A 20,370-nucleotide genomic window follows, 5' to 3' on the forward strand; every position below is an offset into this window, starting at 1 on the left:
AACCCAGACCATTCTAATATCGAATATCATTAGATCCTGCAAGAAGACAATCCATTTCTCTCATATGAAGGAGACGTAATAACGTCTGCATGAAGGGGGTTGGTCATTGTGCTGATTAGAAGCTATATCCATTCTGATAAATTATTATGTGAATGTGTTACGATAGCTTGGTCCACAAAATCTTATTAATACAAGATCATATATACACACTGACCTACAAGTAGGTTGAGCATGATGTAGGCTATAATGACATAGAAGGAGCAGAAGTAGATAAGCGCTCCAGCGTAATTGCCACAGTCAGTTTCCCAGTAGCGACGTTTATCTGGGGTGCAGAATGGGGGCTGCACCTGGGCACAAAAAAAGAAGCATTATTTGGAAAGTATGTCCCATGAAAACATGATGTTTCATGAAATCTAAACATTAAAAAGGAAGGTTAGACCAGATTATTACACATATAAACATATTAACACTGTGATAACTAGCCTTGTCTACAGTTCTCATTGGCACTACAAAGTAGTTACAGAAAAAACTGTGGTCTGTGAAGTGTTCAAAATAATATACACAATTGAGAGTAATCAAAGTAACTTAATTTTGTTGTTACTTCTACAAACAAAACTCCATCTAAAAAATATAAATATAAAGCTTATACAGTATTTCCCAGGTAGACCTGCAGTCGATCTTACCATACAGTCATGCATGATTTTATTCCAATCTTCCCCTGTGACAATACGGAAGAGAACAGTGATAGCCTTGCCTGCTGTTGAGAAGTTAGCATGCCTGCAATTCAGAGAGATGGACAGAGTCAGACAACTCTTTAAGCATCTACAGCATACAGTCTGCATTGCTCATCAGTAAAACGAGTAGCATCATAAATCATTACCGGTTGATGTTCTCCCCATATTTGACAGTTCCAAAAAGTACAACACCAGCAAAGGCATAGCAGAGGAGGAGGAGAAACATGCCCACGATGATGAAGAAGCTCTTATACATGCTGACTACTACAGTCAGCAGCAGCATCTTCAGTGTAACCTTAATACATACACACAAATACACATTCATATGTATATGTCATTACTAATATAGACATTATTTGGTGGAGAAAATATGTTTTCACACAAATATACTCACATGTTTCCCACATATTGTGAAGAACCTGAAGACAATCACACATGTACCCATCATGTAGGTATATGCATTCTACAGGGGGAAATGATACAGTCATACGTGTAGATAAAACCAGTGGAGCATCAACTTAATCAGAACTCTTAAAATGTCTCCTTTTTGAAACAGCATTTTTTTCTAACCAGTAAGGAAAAGTGCAGGACTATCCAGATGACACCCAGAGATGTGACCAGAAGGTCATAGCGATTTCGTCGGCTCTGCCAGTAACCCGCTGGAGACATGGCTATCAGCTTCATGGTCACCTGCATAACAACACCAACACAAAAAAATCAAACAGACGTCATTACACAGATGAAGCAATCAAAGTGAATCGTTAAATGTAATGGATGATTAGACAGGGTGGCAGGCTCACCTCCAGGACAAATATGAAGGTGAAGACTACTGACATGGTGGCAAGGGGAAACGTGACTTTATCATCTACATTCCACTAGAGAAGAGCAAACGTCAATACGTCAGTTATTAGTTTATTTATATGGTATGCTGCATTAGAAATTAACTTTACATACAAAATAAATCAATCACAGTCAAATAAAACATATCCTGTAGGTAAAATAAGATGATGCATATATAGTTTTACCTTGACTGACAGCAGTACAGACTGTGCCAACACCAGCACAGCAATGCCCCGTTTAAAGAAGGGATGTTGAGTAATATCATACATCTTGGCTCGGAAACCACCGTTCTCTGTCAGGCACACGAGAAACCAGAGACTAGCTGAGATGTACACTGTTAAAAACATTCTCTGTGGAGTTTCTAAAAGTCAAAACCCTCCAGTGCTCAAACCTGAAGTAGTGTCCCTTACTGCCCTGCAGGTGGCACTCAAGGACTTGTGTTACTATCAGTGTGCTCAGTCTGCAAATCATTCATTCAGATGCATTTGTGTCAGTATAATAACCGTTCACCAATTCAAATGTGCCTTGGAGTTTAAGTTTTAGAAATTACACAGTGAGTCTTTAAAGCTGCCTCAATTTTATATCGTCTTAAACTAAACTTAATCTTAAGGGACATCATCTCTCCTATGAAGCATATTTAGAAATCTTACTTGTTCAGTCAATGCTACTCTTTAAAATGCACTGACGTTATACTTTGGGGCCTGTAATTCCAGTGTAGTCTATCTCACTTGTTTTAATTATACATTAGATGAAACACACTTCAAGTTAAATACAATATAGTAGTTCTTGTGAGAAGGTACAACTTTCAATCATTTAACATAGTGATATTGCACAAAAACTCAGTTTTACTGTACCATGTGACCTGTTCAGTCAGCTGATGTGTTGGCTAATTACTGAGGCTCACTCTAACGATCTAACAAACTCTAATGATCCTATTTTCTATTTTACTGTCACATCTGCTCCAGCAGGAGGGCTGCAACTCAATCCCTGGATTCAAAAATACGGTGTCACCTTTCACATGTAATTCTATTTCAAGTTCATACACACCAACCGTTTGTTGGCATAAATGTGTTAATATTTTATCTTGTTACAACAAATTCGTGTTAGAAGAGATATTTTTAGCAAATCCTTGTTTCAAATGTGTCCAATGACCACTTTTAAGCAGAGAGTTTAATATCTAATAAACGTATTCCCAGTGTGATTACACATGACTGAGTAGGACCATGCAGTTTGAGTAAAGGATGGCTCAGTACTGTGGCACCAGCACCAAGGGCTGTTGGATGTGGATCAAAGTCAGGCTGACACTGCTGGTGTCAGCAGCAATGCTGGCTAAAACTGATTTTCTGTTAGTTCTCAGCCTCAACTGTAATAACAGGCAATTTCCCACACTTCCTCCAAGACAACTCAACTATTCTTACAACTCTGACAGCAGAACAAAAAGCAACAGTGTAAATGTACAGTATCCCCAACTATATAGTACTTGACTGTGGGTAAAATTTACACAGACGCAGTATAAAACATTTATCCACTTGCTACCTGTCCATAAATGTAAATTTAGAGTGGATGCAGCAGGTCATTTATTTTACCAGATGTGTGGAAATGTGATTAATTCAGTAAATAAGCGTGGAAGGCTGTGGCTTGCATGATTCAGTGCCTGAGTCATTTGTGTTATCTGTCTTCATTTTCAGTTTTTTCATTACTGCTGCTTGTCATCATCTGGGTGTCATGATGAATTCCTCGAGGGATCAATCCTCAACGAAAAACACGCACTATTAAATATGGATTAATCATGCAGGTGCTACTTACCAAGGCACACACACCACACAATTAATCAGAGACCAGGGCAAAGACGTGATGTCCATGATGTTGAGCTTGATACTCTAAGTACTGTATTACAAAACAATTTCCAAAGCATTTGCTGTGCTTTAATATGCAAGTTGGTACCTGGGCGAGGAGGCAGATGGAGTGGTTGGGCTATTTTCAGTCGACTCTTGAGATCCTCCCATCTTCTCTGGTCTACTGTTAGCAGAGCAGTACCCTGGTGGTGGGAGATACAGCACATTTAAATCCATGAACTGGTGTCTTTGCATGTCTAGTGGATGGAAAGGAATTAGCATGTAATATAATGACAACATCACCAGTCTGCCTTTGTGCTTTATTAAAACTAAAGATAAGAACACTCTCCAAGTAATCTTCTAGCCAAGTGTGTGGCTCTTACCTTGTTCTCATTGAAGTTTGCAATGACAACTCCTACAAACAGTGTGAGTCCAATCATGCATCCCAGAAACACAAAGACATGGATGTAGATGCCATGGATCTGCAGGCACAGAGTGTATAAAGTGAGCTGAGTGACAGTCACACTTCCGCTGCAGTACTTCAGATAGAAAAAACACTTTGGTGGAAGGTGTTACTGTAGAAAGGTTAGATCAGGTGAAGTACCGGGCCAACACGGTGAATAATGACATCTCGGACCTCCACCCAGCCTTTGAGTGATAACACTTCAAACAGAGCCAACATGGCATTTCCCACATTATCAAAGTTAAAGTTACGAGGGTTTGCCCTAGAGAAGGAAGGAATGGACACATAATTTACTGGACATGGAAAATAATCTGAAATTAAACCGAACTAAAATCACAAGTATTTATACCAGACTCTTGGCACCCAGAAACCTGGTTTCTTCTCCCCGGGCTTCAGTTTCAGGTTGAGGTTTTTGGAAACACTGACGTTTATTCGGAAAATACCGTGACAATCCTCCTATAACAACCACATGATTTGCAGCGAAGCACAAGGTGGAGAAAATCATTAGAAGAGAAAGTACAATGTTGTACTTAAATTATATATGGATACAACAATGGTAAAAAAAACACAAAATACTGTACTTGCTTTTGAATAACACACTGTATGTGGTGTTAATAAGAATTACTTATGTTGAAGAATTAAAAATGTATGAAGAAGAAATGTTAGTCATTAATATGCAAGTTAGCAAGTAATAATAATGCATAATAATCACTGGCATATTTCTAAATTAACTTGGTGATTACAATGCTAGTATAATTAGGAACAGATAAATTAGACAATTAAAAACACATCTTAATTGTAATAAAAGAGAATTCTCCTTTAAAGACCTGTTTAAGGATTCTAGTATAAAAAAGTCTGCAAAGTATTTTCTGTATAATCAAATCTGTTAAAGCAAAAACTGAAAAAAGGAAAGCAGGTTTTTAAAAAGCAGGGGAGGACAAAAGGAACTACAGGATTATCGATTTGACTGGGGAAGCCCCTTATACTTATTCATCTTGTGGTGCTCAGCAGGGAGTGCGGAATGGGAAGGGGTGGTTTAGTGAGGAGATTATGTTTCTTGCTGTACCCGTTTAAGGATGTGGGGGTCGTTGCACTTGGCAAGCTTTCCGGCAAACAGTTGAACTCCAAAGCTTGCGAACACCAGCATTAGTGTGAGGAGAAGAATGGAAACCTGCAGGAGAATCAGTCAAGAGTTTAAGGCAGACAGTTCAATGAAATCCAAGCCTGAAAGGTTAGAGAGCTAGATGTCAGACAACTGTTGATGTAGGAACTCTGTAGGAATATTTATGTCACACCCAGTGAGAATCTGCACCGCAACCTTTAATAAAATAAAGGTGAATAGGATGCATTAGCATATGAATTGTAGTTGTGTATTTGAGTGGTTGAAACAAAAATAATGAAAACATTACTGCAAAACTTTTTCCAGGACATAAAGTTAATTTCAAAGCTTTTTCACAATTATTTGCTCCCATTTTTGGGGGTTCTGGGGCTGAGTACGAAAGAGAGGTTCAAATCAAAAAGTAAAGTTCAAAGTAAAGATATTAAAGATACTTAAAGTTGCATTTTCACACACTGAAAATGACATAACTAACCAGGAAAATCTCTTTGAATCCTTTGAGAACCTCCCGCACCACCTTCCTCATCTGGGGTACCAGCTTGAAGATCCTGAGCGGACGCAGGCAGCGCAGCATCATCAGCAGCTGGGCCCCAGACTCAGGAGGGACGTCAGGAGGCAGCCAGCACAGAAAGATCAGGCTCACCTACAGCAGCCACACAGGAGGGCAGGCATGAATGGTTAAAAGGGAGAAAACTAAAAATAAAGACATATGACGATATTGTCATGCTATTTTAATCTCCATCTCTCAATAAAATGTAACAGTACAATGTGACTGTTTAAACTATAGCAAACTACTGAAATCTGTATTGTAGTTCTTTCTGACACCACAAACTCAATTAAGTTATTTGTGATCAGTGGTTACTATTTAGGACTCTCAAGCTACATGTGATTGGTTTACTTTCCCAATATTGATATTTCTCACAAGATAGATGAAGATGTCCATGACTCCTCCAAAGTCTCTGATCACAGCTGTGGGAGTGAAGAACAGGCCATCGGCCATGATCTTCAAGTTCAACTCGATGCTCATAAAGATCACAAACACATACTCCCCAATCTGAAACAGACATAATGCTTTTAACAACAGCTGTCCATTTATTGTATCCGTCCGCCTGTTCATGCAGCCATCCATCCATCTGGTTTTAATACCTGCAGTGTGGGGACGTGCATGACCCTGGTGAAGGGTGATTCAAACATCATGGAGATGCATGAGCAGATGGTTACTACAATCATCACCCAGTCCAAATAAGTGACCAGGCCCAGAAGATTGCTGCAAGGACACACACACACACACATATACTGTAAAAATTGTTAGACAACGTTGGGGCTTCTGTTTTTTAAAATTTACACAGAGAAAATGATGTTTAGCATAAGCAGGTCAAGACAGCTGTTTGCTTTGCAAAGCAGAAAAAACTCAAGGACAATTTAAGAGAACAAGAAGAGAAAAAGGAATACGTGAAGGAAGAATGTGAGAGTGTGTAAATTTTTCTGTGTATATGTGTGAGCAGCACAATCTATTCTGCAGCAGGTGTCTGTAAAAATCCCCCAGCACCATTGGTATCTGACACACAGGACTGCCTCTCATGTTAAAAATCAGGTTGCATAATGGGTGAAATCTATTTCACAGCTCTTCACTTCACAATTTTCATTTCTTGCCACAGTCTTGAGGAAGCGCAAACAGGCAGGTAATAAGATACAGAATTAATAAGTATTCCACTGTTGTAGAACAGATAAATCAACAGACAGAGAAGGAATCAATAATTCATCATACTTACTATAGTTGGTGGTATTTGGTGTTTTTCACTGCTCCTGTTATGGGGTCAGTTTTGGATCTAGACATGAATTCATACAAATTAAATAAACTGTCAGCATTTTGGCAAAACACAATTGCAGCCATATTATTTCTTTTACTACATGCATTACTGCATTACTCTTTAAAGCTGCACAAAACAAAATAAACCTATCAGATCTTAAACCTATCAGAAAACAACAAATTGAGACCTTACAGTGCATATATTGCATCTATTAGTTTAAATGTAAGACTGATCTTACGCGTTAAAGCGAGCTCTAACAATAGTCCTGCAAAAGTTCCTGAAGCGATGCTCCCGGCCCACAATGAAGAGAGGCTTATCGAAGTACGGATGATTTTCTCTCAGTTCCTCCTCCTGAACTTTTCTGCACACACACACGACAAACACCAGTCACTGGGTAATATATCAGCGATACAGCAAGGGCTATACACAAACTACACAAAATGGTCATTTTCTACAGATAGATGCTTCTTCATGTCCAACACTTACTTTGTCTAATTTTGTGTGAATTTTAGAATGAATATACCTTTTCATCTCAGCTTGTTCTTTCTTTTCCTGGATCATTTTAATCTCACTGTCCTCCCTCTGGGCATTTCGGTAACGAACAGTACTGGAATGCTGGGAAAAGGGAAGCAGCAATAAAGTTACTTCTCACACTTTTTTCTCAATTTTAACAAATATTTGTCTATTCCCAACATATTTTGAAGATTTCTGGATTAACACACAAACTACAGCTGTGTTTGAGAACTGTTTTCCTGAGAACACACAGTACAAGCACACTCTAAAATACGTTTGTCAGTGTGTGTGTGTGCTCACATCCTGGGTGAGAGTCTCCAGAGACTTCCCTCGACTGATCCTCTGACTAGTGGAACCATGTCTCAGTGATCTGCAGATAAAAAAGCAAACTATGAGACAAAGAGCTCAGGAGTATCACACGATGTAGCACAGGGATGTAAGATTACACTTGCACTTTGCATTTCTACTAGTGTGTGTGTGTGTGTGTGTGTGTGTGTGTGTGTGTGTGTGTGCCTGTGTGTCTTGACAGACCTGCGCTCCTGTCGTATGTGATGCTGGACACTGAGTATGGAGCGTTCTTTGGCTGGCTGGCCTTCAAAAGATCCACTTAGCATACGTTGTCTAGTACAAGCCCTGGAAAACATAAACACAAAAAATATTTTTTCTCCTAATTACCAATATGATTAAAAAATATCAGTATGTGAGGAAACCAGCTGTCAAACAAGCTATCTTCAGCCTACATCATTCTGGACCCATAAGAGCGTCAATCCATTTTGAAGCAGCGTCCAATTATTCCATTATTTGTGTGTGTGTGGGAGACTCGGCACATTCCTGTCTCTTCTTGCTAACAGCAGAGTCATGTACCAGAACAGAGCTAATGACAGTGTGGGCATTATCAGTGTGTGTACTTTAATCATTTACAGAGACTCTGGGCAATTACTTGTTTATTGGCAGTGAATATGCATGAGTGCCTGCTTATGCCGGACTGTGAGCATGTTTGCCTATGTTGGAGCCTAATGTTGTGTTTGTGTGGTGGATGGCAGGCCAGACAGAACGTGTTATGACTACTGATATGCTGTCTGTCTTTCAGACTGACAGGATAAATGGGGTATGGGGGGAGGGAGTGTCAGCCAGATTGGACACGGTGCCAGCAAGCTAATCTACACTTAGTGCCAGCTCTGCCATGCTGAACAGCAAATTATCCATTTACTTCATCGCAAGAGTAAATGAGTCTGAAGTGGGTCTGTGTGTGTCTTGTGCGAGTGTGTGTGATAAAGAAAGCAGCATTAGCCATACCAGAGTGCAGTTACAGTGGAGCTACAGTACATTTAACATGCACACAAACTATTAGTTTCACCCACACAAAGACTGGGTTGTGTTTCATGTCTGTGGACGATGCATAATGAATATATTTAACTGAGGTCTCCGAGGATGGTGTCAATCCAAATTCTCATATCCTCTTGATTAATAATAAAAGAAAACAAGCTAAAAACAAACTATTAAAAGGGGCCTGGGTTTGTTAGTTATTTACAGAGATATGCTGTTAAAACATGAGTTTTATCCAAGCAGACATAGCTCAGTTTTAACCAGGATGTCTTTTGAGCTGCAATTCACCAAATCACAAAAATCTGGGAAGTGCACGTGTCTTACCGCAAGATTTTGTTGATAGTAGTTTCTTTTTCCAGGAGGTTACGAGCTCGAATGCTAAAGATTGACCTGCGAAGCTGAGAGGGCACATGTTTTATAGTGTATCATTTAAAAACACACCATACACACACACAACTGTAAACTTTAAGGACAATTTTCTACCCGTGCTCTTTCTTACTTCTATAGTTTATCTACTGTGTGTGTCCAGCCATGGAAACGGTTAATTTCATATCCACCCATTGTGTGAGTGTGTGTGTTTGTGTGAAAAAGAGAGGAGTGAGAGAAGAGAGAAGTAAGAAGATCATCTGAAAGCACCTTTTGGTCGATATATTTGTTGTCTTCAATGGCTGAGCGTTTGGAGTGGTCACAGGAGGACGACGAAGCAGAGGGGAGACGCCGAAACAAACAACTGGTGTCCTGCTGCTGCCGATCAATGAACTGCTTCATAAAACTCTCCCTAGAGTACACAACAAACAAATTCACAAAAATTCATGGTTTTGAACTCAATAAATCATATGCTTAAACACAGAAGTTACAGTGTAACTTAAAACCATTTTGATGCAAATTCAGCTGCAAAATATGTCATTGGAAGTACTTGTTGGAGCAGCCTGGCAGATGGGCTGCAGAAGGGGATTTCTGGGAAAGCAAAGGACCCAGCTGTGCACTAATCAGCAACTAAGTAATAAAATTAGTTATGAGGTCCGCTGTGTTGGACCGAGTACAGCTCTCCTGCTAAAAACTGCTGTGTTAAACTCTGCATAAAATACAAAAGGCCTTCTTGCACAATATTATTATTTACTATCTGTTAGGAGATGGTCTGATTTTTATATTGAATAAATTAAGCGCTGTTGAATACCAACCTTTATTGTGTTTACATTTTCAGTGCACATTGTTTCAACAATAAGCTTAGTGGAAATGACATCACAGTCACAACATTGTTTTTGTCCTTGAGTTGCCAGTGATGTGCTTTGAGCTTCATTATTGCTCATTTAAATGACTCTGATGCTTCAAATACAAGAGGCTTCACTTTTTTTTTTTTTTAACTAAAAACTTGTTTTCAGAAATTGATTTTAGGATGAATCACTATGTATGCCTATGTGTACCTGATTCTGGGCACAGTGAAATCAGAAGGGAGCTTGGAGATCTTCACCATCTGAGGTCTATTGGGGAACTTTTCAAAGATCCTGAGTCGTAGAGGGAGCTTCTCTTTGGTGTCAGCATTGGCTTCACTTTGCTTGAGCTACCAGAGGGAAGGAGAGAGATAGTTCATGAACAGAGGAGCAGGACAGCATCCAGTAAACAGGTAAAGCCAGTCACATGATAGGAATGAAGAAAATATGGATTCAAATAAGATACAAAGGGGAAAAAAGGGACACAGTTAACTTGAGTTTTTGTTGTGGAAAGGTCTGGGGATTTTGAGTACTCTATGAAAACTAAAGGATGAGACTAAGTCTGGTATTTCCATAGGAATGTGGGATATGCTGATGTTTTACCTCAACCTAATGTGCAGCTTTATGTTTCTGCCTGATGATGGCAGCAAAACACTTACCTACAACACAAACTACATACAGTAAAGACAACCACATTTAAGAGGGGATCCTACTTACTTTTAGAAAAGAATTGAGAAGGCAACAAAAGAAAAAAGAAAGATTACTTTGGAGTGGTTAATGGAGAAAAGAAAAAAGTTGTGACAGAATAATGTGCATGTGTGCAGGCTTAAGCAATGTGGTGCAGGTTGGAAAAAGACAGAGATGACAAAGGGAATGAAACCAATTATTTCCTTTTAATTACACATGGGTGAGGGTGATTGAAATTCCCTTGCAGGTATTCTCCTTCTGGGAGCCTGGAGATACATTACAGATTAGACTTGGAAGTGAACTGCATTTGGAGCAATGTTGAATGGCAGCTTATCATTCAGAGCAGACAACTGCTGTGAAACATATTGACTGGGCTATGTGAATGTTTTTCTGTCAGTCGGGCCGTTGTGCTGTCTACCAGTGAAATCGTCCCTCCATTCTGGTCATGTGTATTGGTATTTCTGTCAGCGCTTGAATGACTACAAGCAACCAAATGACTGGAACGGCCTCAGTTTTGAGGGATAGCAGCCAGGAGAAGGAGAGTCCTGACAAAGGAGGGAATGGAAATCTGTCTATCCATTTTCTTTTTCTAGCAGACTCAAGTGTGGGAGCTTCTTTTTTACCCTGAGTGGGTGAGTGGCATACTGTGAAGACAGAATTATGCACCAGCATTTGCTTGCCTAGGTTTTCTGTCTATATTCTGTCTCCCAAGATAGACATAGGATTGAGAGAGAGGCAGTAACAGAGACTAAAATAAGTAAAAGAGGGAAGCTGAGAAAATGAGATGTAATGTATGGGGAAAAATAATGATGACGAGAAAAAGGGATCACTACAAATAGACAAAGATTTTAAACATCTGGTAGTAGAGCTCTATTAGTATAGCTTGATCCAATCAACAAAACACACTTTATTCTGAGCTCACTGCAGTAGAACTGAACAGAAAATGCAAAATTGGGAGCTTCTTTGTAGTGCTGAAGTTCTTTAGGTAAAACTTATAGAAATTGCTGAAGTCATCTCATATAGTACCTGCAACAAAAAAAAAAAACACACACACACACACAAATAAGTGGGCTCATGCACACACACACAAACTGACATAGAGCACAGAATTAATATGGACCAAACTATTCCCAAAGGTCCTAATCAATGGGCCAACTCAGCGAGAACTACAGTTCAGCCAAGGCTCTACACCCTGGTCTGCTGCAGTATCCTATTACAGCAGAAGTTCCATTGTCCTTTTTTGCTCTTTGTTTATCATCCTTCCTCCACCTCTCAGAGAATTTGTTCTTCTCCATCAAAGTGCACATATATCTTTATAAATAAGACTTCTTCCCTCACTGATCTCACGTCATTTGTGCACAATATTTTCCAAAAAGAGGAGCTGCAATGAGAGGAAAACTCAGACATTCATAAAGAATTACTATTAATATCTTTTCTCATAAACTGACTAGTGCAGTATGAATGAAAGACACTTATTCATGCACTTCAATTTATCTGTTTATTTATTTCTATGCTGCATCTGGGAAACTCACTACTATGGAATTAGAAAAAGATGAACTGAATTTAAATTTTAATTTAGCCTGGAAAAATAAATTCAATTATACCATGAAACATTGAGAAGCTTCTCTTTGGGGAGATGCTGTCATTAATGTCCAGGAGGCAAAAATTATATTTTTGTTTGACTGTTGAGACAATGTCCAATAAATGGTTCACCTGTATAAGTAAGATGCTATAGATCACTAAAAACTGTACACACTAATTAGTCTGCTGAATAAATAAGATCAATGCACACATGGACAAGTTAGAGGTCAGGAACAGAATTAAGGAGAATGTATTGTGGATTTTGGATTTGGATTTCATTTTGCATGTAAACACAAACATAAAATCCAAATACTAAGGATGATCTGTACTGTGTACTATATGTGTGAATAGACAGCTATAACATATAACAGGTCTGTCATATGAGATTTATAAGGCAACATTATGTCAGGGGTGTGTTTATAGCTAAGTATTAAGTATTATTTCCAAGTGTATGTGTGTTACTGTATATACATTGCCCCTGTATGTCTATGGGTGTGTGTGTGTGTGTGTGTGTGTGTGTGTGTGTGTGTAAGGCAAATGTTTCCCTTTGTGTCACAGTCAATGCTTGATAAATCAAAATGACTGCTTTGCTTGCCACAGATGAGATTTGGTTTATGGTGGTGTAACAATGGAACTGAGACTAATGTGTTTTGCCTTGAGACCCATTCAGGTGACCTGCCACTGCTTCCCCGTCCATTTAAGCCAATTTCAGGCTCGGCTGAGCTAGGGAGCTTTCTGCTCTGGATTTCCACAGATTTCCAGACTGAGGGTGAGTGGAACAAATACTAACATTATCCATTAAAACACAGTCATAACTATACTTCAAGGGTTGCAGAAACTGATACAGTGATGAGTGAAAACAGTGGGAAGTAAATGTATTTAAACTGTCTAAAAATATCTGACATTATTTTGTTATTACACACAGTTACACACAGTATTAATGTCTCCAGATAATACTACTGTATAAGATACTCAAAACTAGTACAAAACAAGCAAATACTCCTCTTCCCACTAGGAAATCCCTCAAAACACTTTATTCAGTCCTGTAAAAGTGTCTCAGTGGGATGCAAACACGGAGTATAAATATATGTGAGAGTAACCAGTGGAACAATGGGGAACTGATGAGCATCCACCTACAGTACAAAACTGCTGCCCACACACTCGCGAAAGTGTTTGCAAGGATGTAAGTACAATTGTGTGGATTTTACCATTCAGGTTCCATAGCATGTCATTCACCAGCAACAGTAGACAACAGCTCTGTGTGTGTGAGAATATATCTAGGTTTGATCATGTACTAGAATTACTACAAAACAACCTTACTTTCTGTGAAAATCATGGTACAGTAGTCAGCACTCATCAGCACAGCAGAAGAAAAAATGCAGGGTGTATTTGTATACATGTTTCTCAGTCACTTTACTGTATAAAACTGTGCCCCTTCAACAGTCAACAATCCATAATATATATAAAAATATAATAAGGCACAATGAACATAGAAATTTTAACATGTGTGGTCCGTGTCATACATGATAACATATTTGCACTCTGCATTCCCTTGAGTCTGACTTGGGTTCCACTGGCCTTAGACCAGTCTAACTGTAATACCCAGGGCTTGAAGAAGTGAGAGCACGTTAGCAGGGTCACCCTCTCCTCTCATTAGCTGGGTAATGAGCCATGCTGTAAAGCCGCCGTAAAGCCACACAGCCCGTAAACCTCTGATAGCTACCTCCAACACTCAAAACAACTGCAAGTACTATTAAATGTGGATACTATCAACTGTAGGTAATATTAATACTTGGAAAGTCTGGCTGTAATACCCAGGGGTGGAAGAACTGAGAGGGAGTGGACAGGGTCACCCTCTCCTCTCATTTGCTGGGTAATGAGCTATGTGGAAGAACTGCTGTGAAACCACAACGCCTGTGAACCACTAATACAGTAGGAAACTCCAACACCCAAAACAACCACAGGTAATTTTTATACCACTGTCTTAATATCAAAACCATATTGTGTTCAGCTGCATGTATTAGGTTGAGGTCTCATGCTAATTAGGCATCCTGGTAACACTCATACCACATAACTGTAACATTCCTGGCTGGGAGCCTTAGATGCATGTAATTCTCCTAATATTTCTTTACTACATACCAGTGAAGGCTAAAATGCCAAAGAACAAAATTAGGTCCAAATGCCTTCAAAAGTTCCTTATTATGCCTCCACATCAGCCTTCATTTCAATTCTTTGTTTATGCAACATCTGGTTGCAATAACCAGTGGGTGACTTTACTAAAACATATAGGAACAAAATAAATGTATGTGCAGTTGAACAGAGAAACAACACGGAAAGATTTAAAAATGAAAAATGAAAATAAGTGTATACCTAGGTATTATTTTGGTGTTTGTATGTGCCTGTGTCTGTTAACTGTAGTGTGTGTGTATGTTAGTTAATGCTAGTTTTAGAACATGGCAGGGGCACAATGCCTGGGGTGTTTTGCAACAGAAAACTGAAGGTGACCTTCAAGAGATAAGAACACACAGTATTAGGATTCTCCAAGGGGTACGCTCTTTTTTCTCCGTTCCCTCTCTGTCTTTCTCGCCTTTCCTCTTCTCCACTAAATCCGCAAATAAGTCCTTGGACCATTAAATCACATAAATGGTGGACAGGCTTTTAGTTTAATTCATAAATAATAAAATTCTTGGTGGGAAGCCATAATACAACCACTCTATAAAGCATTTGATCAAACTAAATTCTCCTTAACAAATGTACAGTATATTCAATGCTGAGTGCCGTTTGAAATATTGTGGCTGCAGTCAGAACACACAGCAGCCACAGTGCACATGTACAAATAGCCACCTCATATGGACACACATCAGTATGAAGAAGAGGAGGAACGCTCATCATGTCACTGTTGCCACAGTGACACTGTATGTTCCTGTCACAGCTGTGGAACAGTGACTACTCATCCTAAATTTCATTTATACCCAAAGTAGACATCCCTCTTTCCTCCCCTCCTATGTGCTTATCGCTTCCTCCACCTCTATCACTCACTCCATCTTCCTCTCCCAGCTCCTCCTTCCTCTCTTTGATTTCTCACAGACACCACAAGATAACTGACTGTGCAACTGACAAATGTGGACAAAGAGAAGACTGAAGCTGACAACAACGCGTCATCCCTGCCACGCTTCTCTCTGCGCCACAGGTGGCAACAATCTGATTACCTCTGTGCCACATCACACCTTTGGTCTGTGATCTGTTTAACTCCCCACAGTGTTTAGATGTGCATCTGTTCACACACCCTCACTCATGTTAAACTGGTAATATACTGGAGATCTGAGACAGCAGTCATCTATCATCATGCATCTCACCACACAGCTGATGGTCACATAGACCTATATGATTCAAAGAGACGAAATGCGCGCGCGCACACACACACACACACACACACACACACACACACACACACACACACACACACACACACACACACACACACACACACACACACACACACACACACACACACACACACTTCTCAGGTGCAGCCATAAATCCCTGAACAACATTCAATCATAATCTTTATTTTACATCTGTAGACTTTGTACCACATGGCAGCATGATTTCATACACAGTGGTCTCCATTACTGTACATGTCTAGACATGATCAATTAATCTGGCACTCTAATATTTACCACAGCAAACATTATCAAGTATGTGCAGATGAAATCCTTTCTCAAGGCCACTGTTGTTCTGGCTCTGAAATAACAAAAGCCAGAAGCTATTGGGTGCACACAGGACAACGGAGTACAAGGGATTTGGTTGCAACACCTTGACAAATTATTAAGGGTATGTATGTATGTATGAGTGTGTCCTTTCATGAACCAAAACAGCATTTTGCTTGTGGAAATTGTTCTGCTTTGTCTGGTGCATCTATTTTCCATAACATTAAGCAATTTATTTGAGACAGATACAAATATTTATAGTGTGCATGAGAGTAAAAATATAAATACATCAAACAATAACATGACAGCCAATACAGACTTTTGAAGACATAACATGCAAATACAAGAGATTTGATATGCGTCAAAGGACAGAGTGAGAGGCTTCAGAGCTCATTGTGCAAAGGAATCAAATGTTTTTCTGCATGCATTATGTAAACAGATCGTAGATGAAGCAAATGTAGTTTTGAATTTCTCTTGATCTTTTCCTGGCTCTTATTAAACAACTTCTCAGCTATGCTCCCCATGACTTGTCTACCTGGCCTGAGGACCTGTTTGATTGCCAGACACTTCCACTCTCACAGAAACATAATCAGAGATGCAAACATTAGTGTGTATGTGTGCACACGCACATACACACAAATTAATTCCCACTGAATTCATACTCATATGCACACCGAGACACACACATTGTCATCATCATCCCTGCCCTTAGGGGTAAACACATTTTTTGTTTTTTTTATTTGGTTGATATCTACCGACAGCATAAACATTTTCCCCTTCACCTGCACCTTCCTCTGGTCCTGCAGACATTGCTCTGAGGGCAGGAACAGGAATGATTTGGGGGATGGAGATGAAAGATGGGCCATCACTCTCTCCCATCACAAATTTGTTGCACTGTAGATGAAGGTAGAGAAATAACGGGCACCAAAAACATCTAATAAGAAAACTTGTATTTTATATCGCTTGCAGCTATGACATTTTCGAAGTATCTCTGTGGCTTTAAGACCACTGCCAACTAAGGATTCAGTACTCTACATAGCAAATTATTTAAAAAATATCAAAAGAAAAAAGAAAAACAGTGGAAAGCATTTCTTGAATTTATACAGGGAAAAGAGAAGAGGGCCACTGTAATGCTGTAATGTATTTAAAGAATGTTACTCTTTAAAGATTTAATGTGTATATTTAGAGTGCTCCATTAGCAGAAATGGAATACAGTATTTCTACAGCAGACCAGAATGGACAAACCAAACACTAGCTCTAAACAGGGAATCGTGTTTTGCTTTAAAGGTGATGGCCTCTAACTCGCTCAAAATACATTTTGCAATCTCATCAATTTTTGAAATACCTGTTATTCGCAAAAAAAATCATTAAAAACATGTGAAAGTGTATTCCAGTTAAATGTTTTTGCAAAATGTTATCTGCGAATCACTAAAACATTCTATGTGGGTTAGCTGTTATGTGATGTTAGCAAATGTTCATGCTTCAGTGTAGTGAAAATGTGTTTGACTGTGCCACCGCAGTGATGCCAGGGACACAAAAGTGTGCAACACAAATTAGAAAGCAGATTACTTAATATGAAATCCACATCTGCTTCTGCCACACATTATAAATATTTTCAGATGATAGATTCATGAGCTGCTCAAAACTCTCCTAGGTTTCACATCAGCTATGAGCACAAACACACCTGGGGGGGGCAGCGGGCAATTTACTCCCTTCTCTTGTTTTCCTCTGCTGTCTACCTTTCTCCTGTCCCAGACTTCATTTCATTAAAAATTGCAGCAAACCTAATTTTACGCAATAAATGCATTATCCTAATCAGCAGTGATGAGTGGAGCCTGCACTGGTGTGTGTGTGTGTGTGTGTGTGTGTGTGTGTGATTAATAAATTCCAGCTAGTTCTGTACTCCTGTCTCATCACTATGGTGGAATAAACCAGTTGCTCATTAGCTGCAGCCCTGCTTAATCTCACCTCCCTAATGATTAACGATTAATGATCGGTCTTTCTGTGTGCTTACTGTATGTATGTTTTGTGTGTGCGTTATTTGTGTGGGATAAACCTAATTACTTCCTCTCCTCAGACTGTGATTACAATGCAGACTCAGAACTGCACTTTCCAACAGCTCACATCACGCAACATTAAAGAAACCAGATATTACAGGACAGCGTGGTACCACAGATCCTCTTGATCACAGTGCAACTACCCACAAGCCTCTGTGCTTCGTCCAATGTTTCAAGCTTTGACTCTCAGATGGAAAACCAAATCAAGACAAATGGTCTGTCAAGGTTGACAGATGCAAGTCATTCCCCTGAAAGCCTGGGCTGCAATCAGCATACAAATGATGACAGATGTTTATAGCTACATGCCCTATTGATGATGTCATTATCAAATCAGCAACATGGGCAGACACAGTAGTCGTGTTGCTTCACACAAACACACACCTGGCCATGGCAACAGAAGTAGTTTATACTCATGGAGTGACAGGTGGAAATGTAAACCTTCCTTGCTAACGACATAATGATGATCAAAAAGTGTTCCCTGCCTGCCTCATTAATGCTCCACTGAGAGCAGATATAGGCAGTAATGGAGCAGATTTGAGCAGATGAAATGGTGGGAGTTTGAGAAATACTGCTACTAGCTCCATTAAGCTGAAACTCAAGGTAAATCGGTTTAAGAATGATCGTAGGGGCCTATAGACGAGTTATGTTTACATTTGCAGTACTACTGGTATTAGTCAACATCGATTCTGAGCTCCAGGTCAAAAGTTGATTCTGTTTGAACATACTGTAAGAGTACAAACAGGCTGCTTGGGTTCATAGGTGTGTATTTCTTGTATGTAATGACTCACAGGTATTTACATTTCTATATTTATTATAACACAACACTGGCATTGACTCACCAACATGCTCTATACAGAAAATTATTTAAATACTAGTTCAGTGACATCATGCATAATTGTGCTATGCAGGTGGGTCTTACTGCTCAAAGCTTCACTGCATGTGATTTTGCAGTTTAATGTGAAATGTGCAGACCAGACACACACACACAAAGACTCTGCTGGCACACCTGCAACCACACACGTCCCGCATGCCTGAAGTATTTCATGGGTGGGGGCAAAATACAAAGGAGAGCTGACATGAGCATGAGCATGATGGAGGATGGGACGTTAGGGCACGACACACTATCATAAAGAGCTTTCAAAACCCTATTTTTCTCCACAGCAGGTACAGATTCAATTTTCCACGTAGCAGTAAATGCAACATTGATTTACTCACTATGACAAATTAGCCAATAAATGTCAATTCTAAGTGATGTATACCCATCTAAGTGTATACATTATGCGATTTTTCCCAGTATTGGAAATTTCTGTATAGCATTCAACTTTCCACACGCACAGCACACACACCATCTCTCATTTAGCTCCCAGTAACACCAACACAAAATACAAACATTTGCATGATCTCACTATTTGAATAGTTTATTCAGCTTCAATTAGTTGTTCCATTATTCCCAGTTAATTTAAGCATAGCAACTGTGTGTGTGCTCGACCAACTGTCAAAAAAAGGAACCAAATGTCCAAGAGGAGAGAATACACACGGCATTAATGTGTCAAGCACTCACTCTAAGTATCAATTAATAACCATCCCATACTCATAACACTCACTGAAACAACACAGCTCATATTTTTTCTCTGCTAATATTTTTTCTTTTTTTTTTTAAAGAGCCTGCCATGGACATGTCACATTAAGGACAAATACAAATATTAAACCACCTCAATGAACTCATTCATCAAAATCCATGCAGGAATGAGTCATCACGAACCACGTAACTTGTTTCGCATCCCACGTGTGTATTTCTTGTAAGAAGACTGGACATGTCACATGTCACTAGGCTTTTGCCATGTTTGCAGAAGCCGTTTCTTGTGAGAAGGTGATCACCATCTATGGTCTATTTATAGTCAGTCCCTGTATCTGTGATTGAAGCACCTGTAAAATAGGCAATTTTACAGTCACTGCACCTAATCACTCAGCTGTGGGTGGCTAATAACCTGTCCAGACAAGCTGAAACCTGCCAACCATCTCTGAGCGTGCAGTATTAAAATGAGAATGCGTGTATGTGGAAATCTATTCTGTAACAGTATTGTATGGCTACAAACACAAACATAAACTGATGGAGTGCTTTAATTTGAAGCATTTTTTAATAAATTACCGGTCTCCCTGTAGAAATGTGCCTGCAGCTAGACTTCACCAACTAAGTGCCATTTTTTTCCACACAAGGTTTTGCTTTTTTTTTTTTCCAAGTTAATTGCCCACTTACTCAACCCTCCAGAGAAGAGCCCCAAAAAGGTGAAAATGAAAACATTACTTGGAGTCCTGCTCACATGTGGGCATATAATTCAACCCTGTCACTCTTCACAGGGGAGCAACAGAAAGTGCTTGTTTTTTAAATAAATTAAAGCAGCACACAACAAGCAAAAATGGCAGGCAGCAGACAAATGAGTAGGCAAATCAGATCAAGGGGAGAGAAAATGTCATTTTCAAATGT

The 20,370-nt window shown here is 39.4% G+C and overlaps 1 protein-coding gene across 3 annotated transcripts in view; it reads right to left on the minus strand.

Annotated features, from left to right (window-relative positions):
* nalcn (sodium leak channel, non-selective) overlaps positions 1–20,370 on the minus strand; it is a 52,562-nt gene that overhangs the window by 3,646 nt on the left and 28,546 nt on the right. For all 3 annotated transcript variants that reach the window (XM_026295483.1, XM_026295485.1, XM_026295484.1), the window contains 23 exons: positions 10,064–10,200; positions 9,276–9,417; positions 8,964–9,037; positions 7,845–7,946; positions 7,614–7,683; positions 7,324–7,415; positions 7,039–7,161; positions 6,762–6,818; positions 6,136–6,256; positions 5,912–6,043; positions 5,465–5,632; positions 4,939–5,043; positions 4,222–4,328; positions 4,014–4,134; positions 3,793–3,891; positions 3,519–3,612; positions 1,760–1,866; positions 1,535–1,609; positions 1,305–1,424; positions 1,129–1,197; positions 881–1,029; positions 684–777; positions 215–347 (listed from right to left, as the gene is read on the minus strand). In XM_026295483.1, the coding sequence (XP_026151268.1) occupies positions 215–347; positions 684–777; positions 881–1,029; positions 1,129–1,197; positions 1,305–1,424; positions 1,535–1,609; positions 1,760–1,866; positions 3,519–3,612; positions 3,793–3,891; positions 4,014–4,134; positions 4,222–4,328; positions 4,939–5,043; positions 5,465–5,632; positions 5,912–6,043; positions 6,136–6,256; positions 6,762–6,818; positions 7,039–7,161; positions 7,324–7,415; positions 7,614–7,683; positions 7,845–7,946; positions 8,964–9,037; positions 9,276–9,417; positions 10,064–10,200 (2,491 nt within the window). The remainder of the gene's footprint in view (positions 1–214; positions 348–683; positions 778–880; positions 1,030–1,128; positions 1,198–1,304; positions 1,425–1,534; positions 1,610–1,759; positions 1,867–3,518; positions 3,613–3,792; positions 3,892–4,013; positions 4,135–4,221; positions 4,329–4,938; positions 5,044–5,464; positions 5,633–5,911; positions 6,044–6,135; positions 6,257–6,761; positions 6,819–7,038; positions 7,162–7,323; positions 7,416–7,613; positions 7,684–7,844; positions 7,947–8,963; positions 9,038–9,275; positions 9,418–10,063; positions 10,201–20,370) is intronic.

The sequence above is a fragment of the Mastacembelus armatus genome, chromosome 21 (assembly GCF_900324485.2).
Source record: "Mastacembelus armatus chromosome 21, fMasArm1.2, whole genome shotgun sequence".
NCBI lineage: Eukaryota > Metazoa > Chordata > Actinopteri > Synbranchiformes > Mastacembelidae > Mastacembelus > Mastacembelus armatus.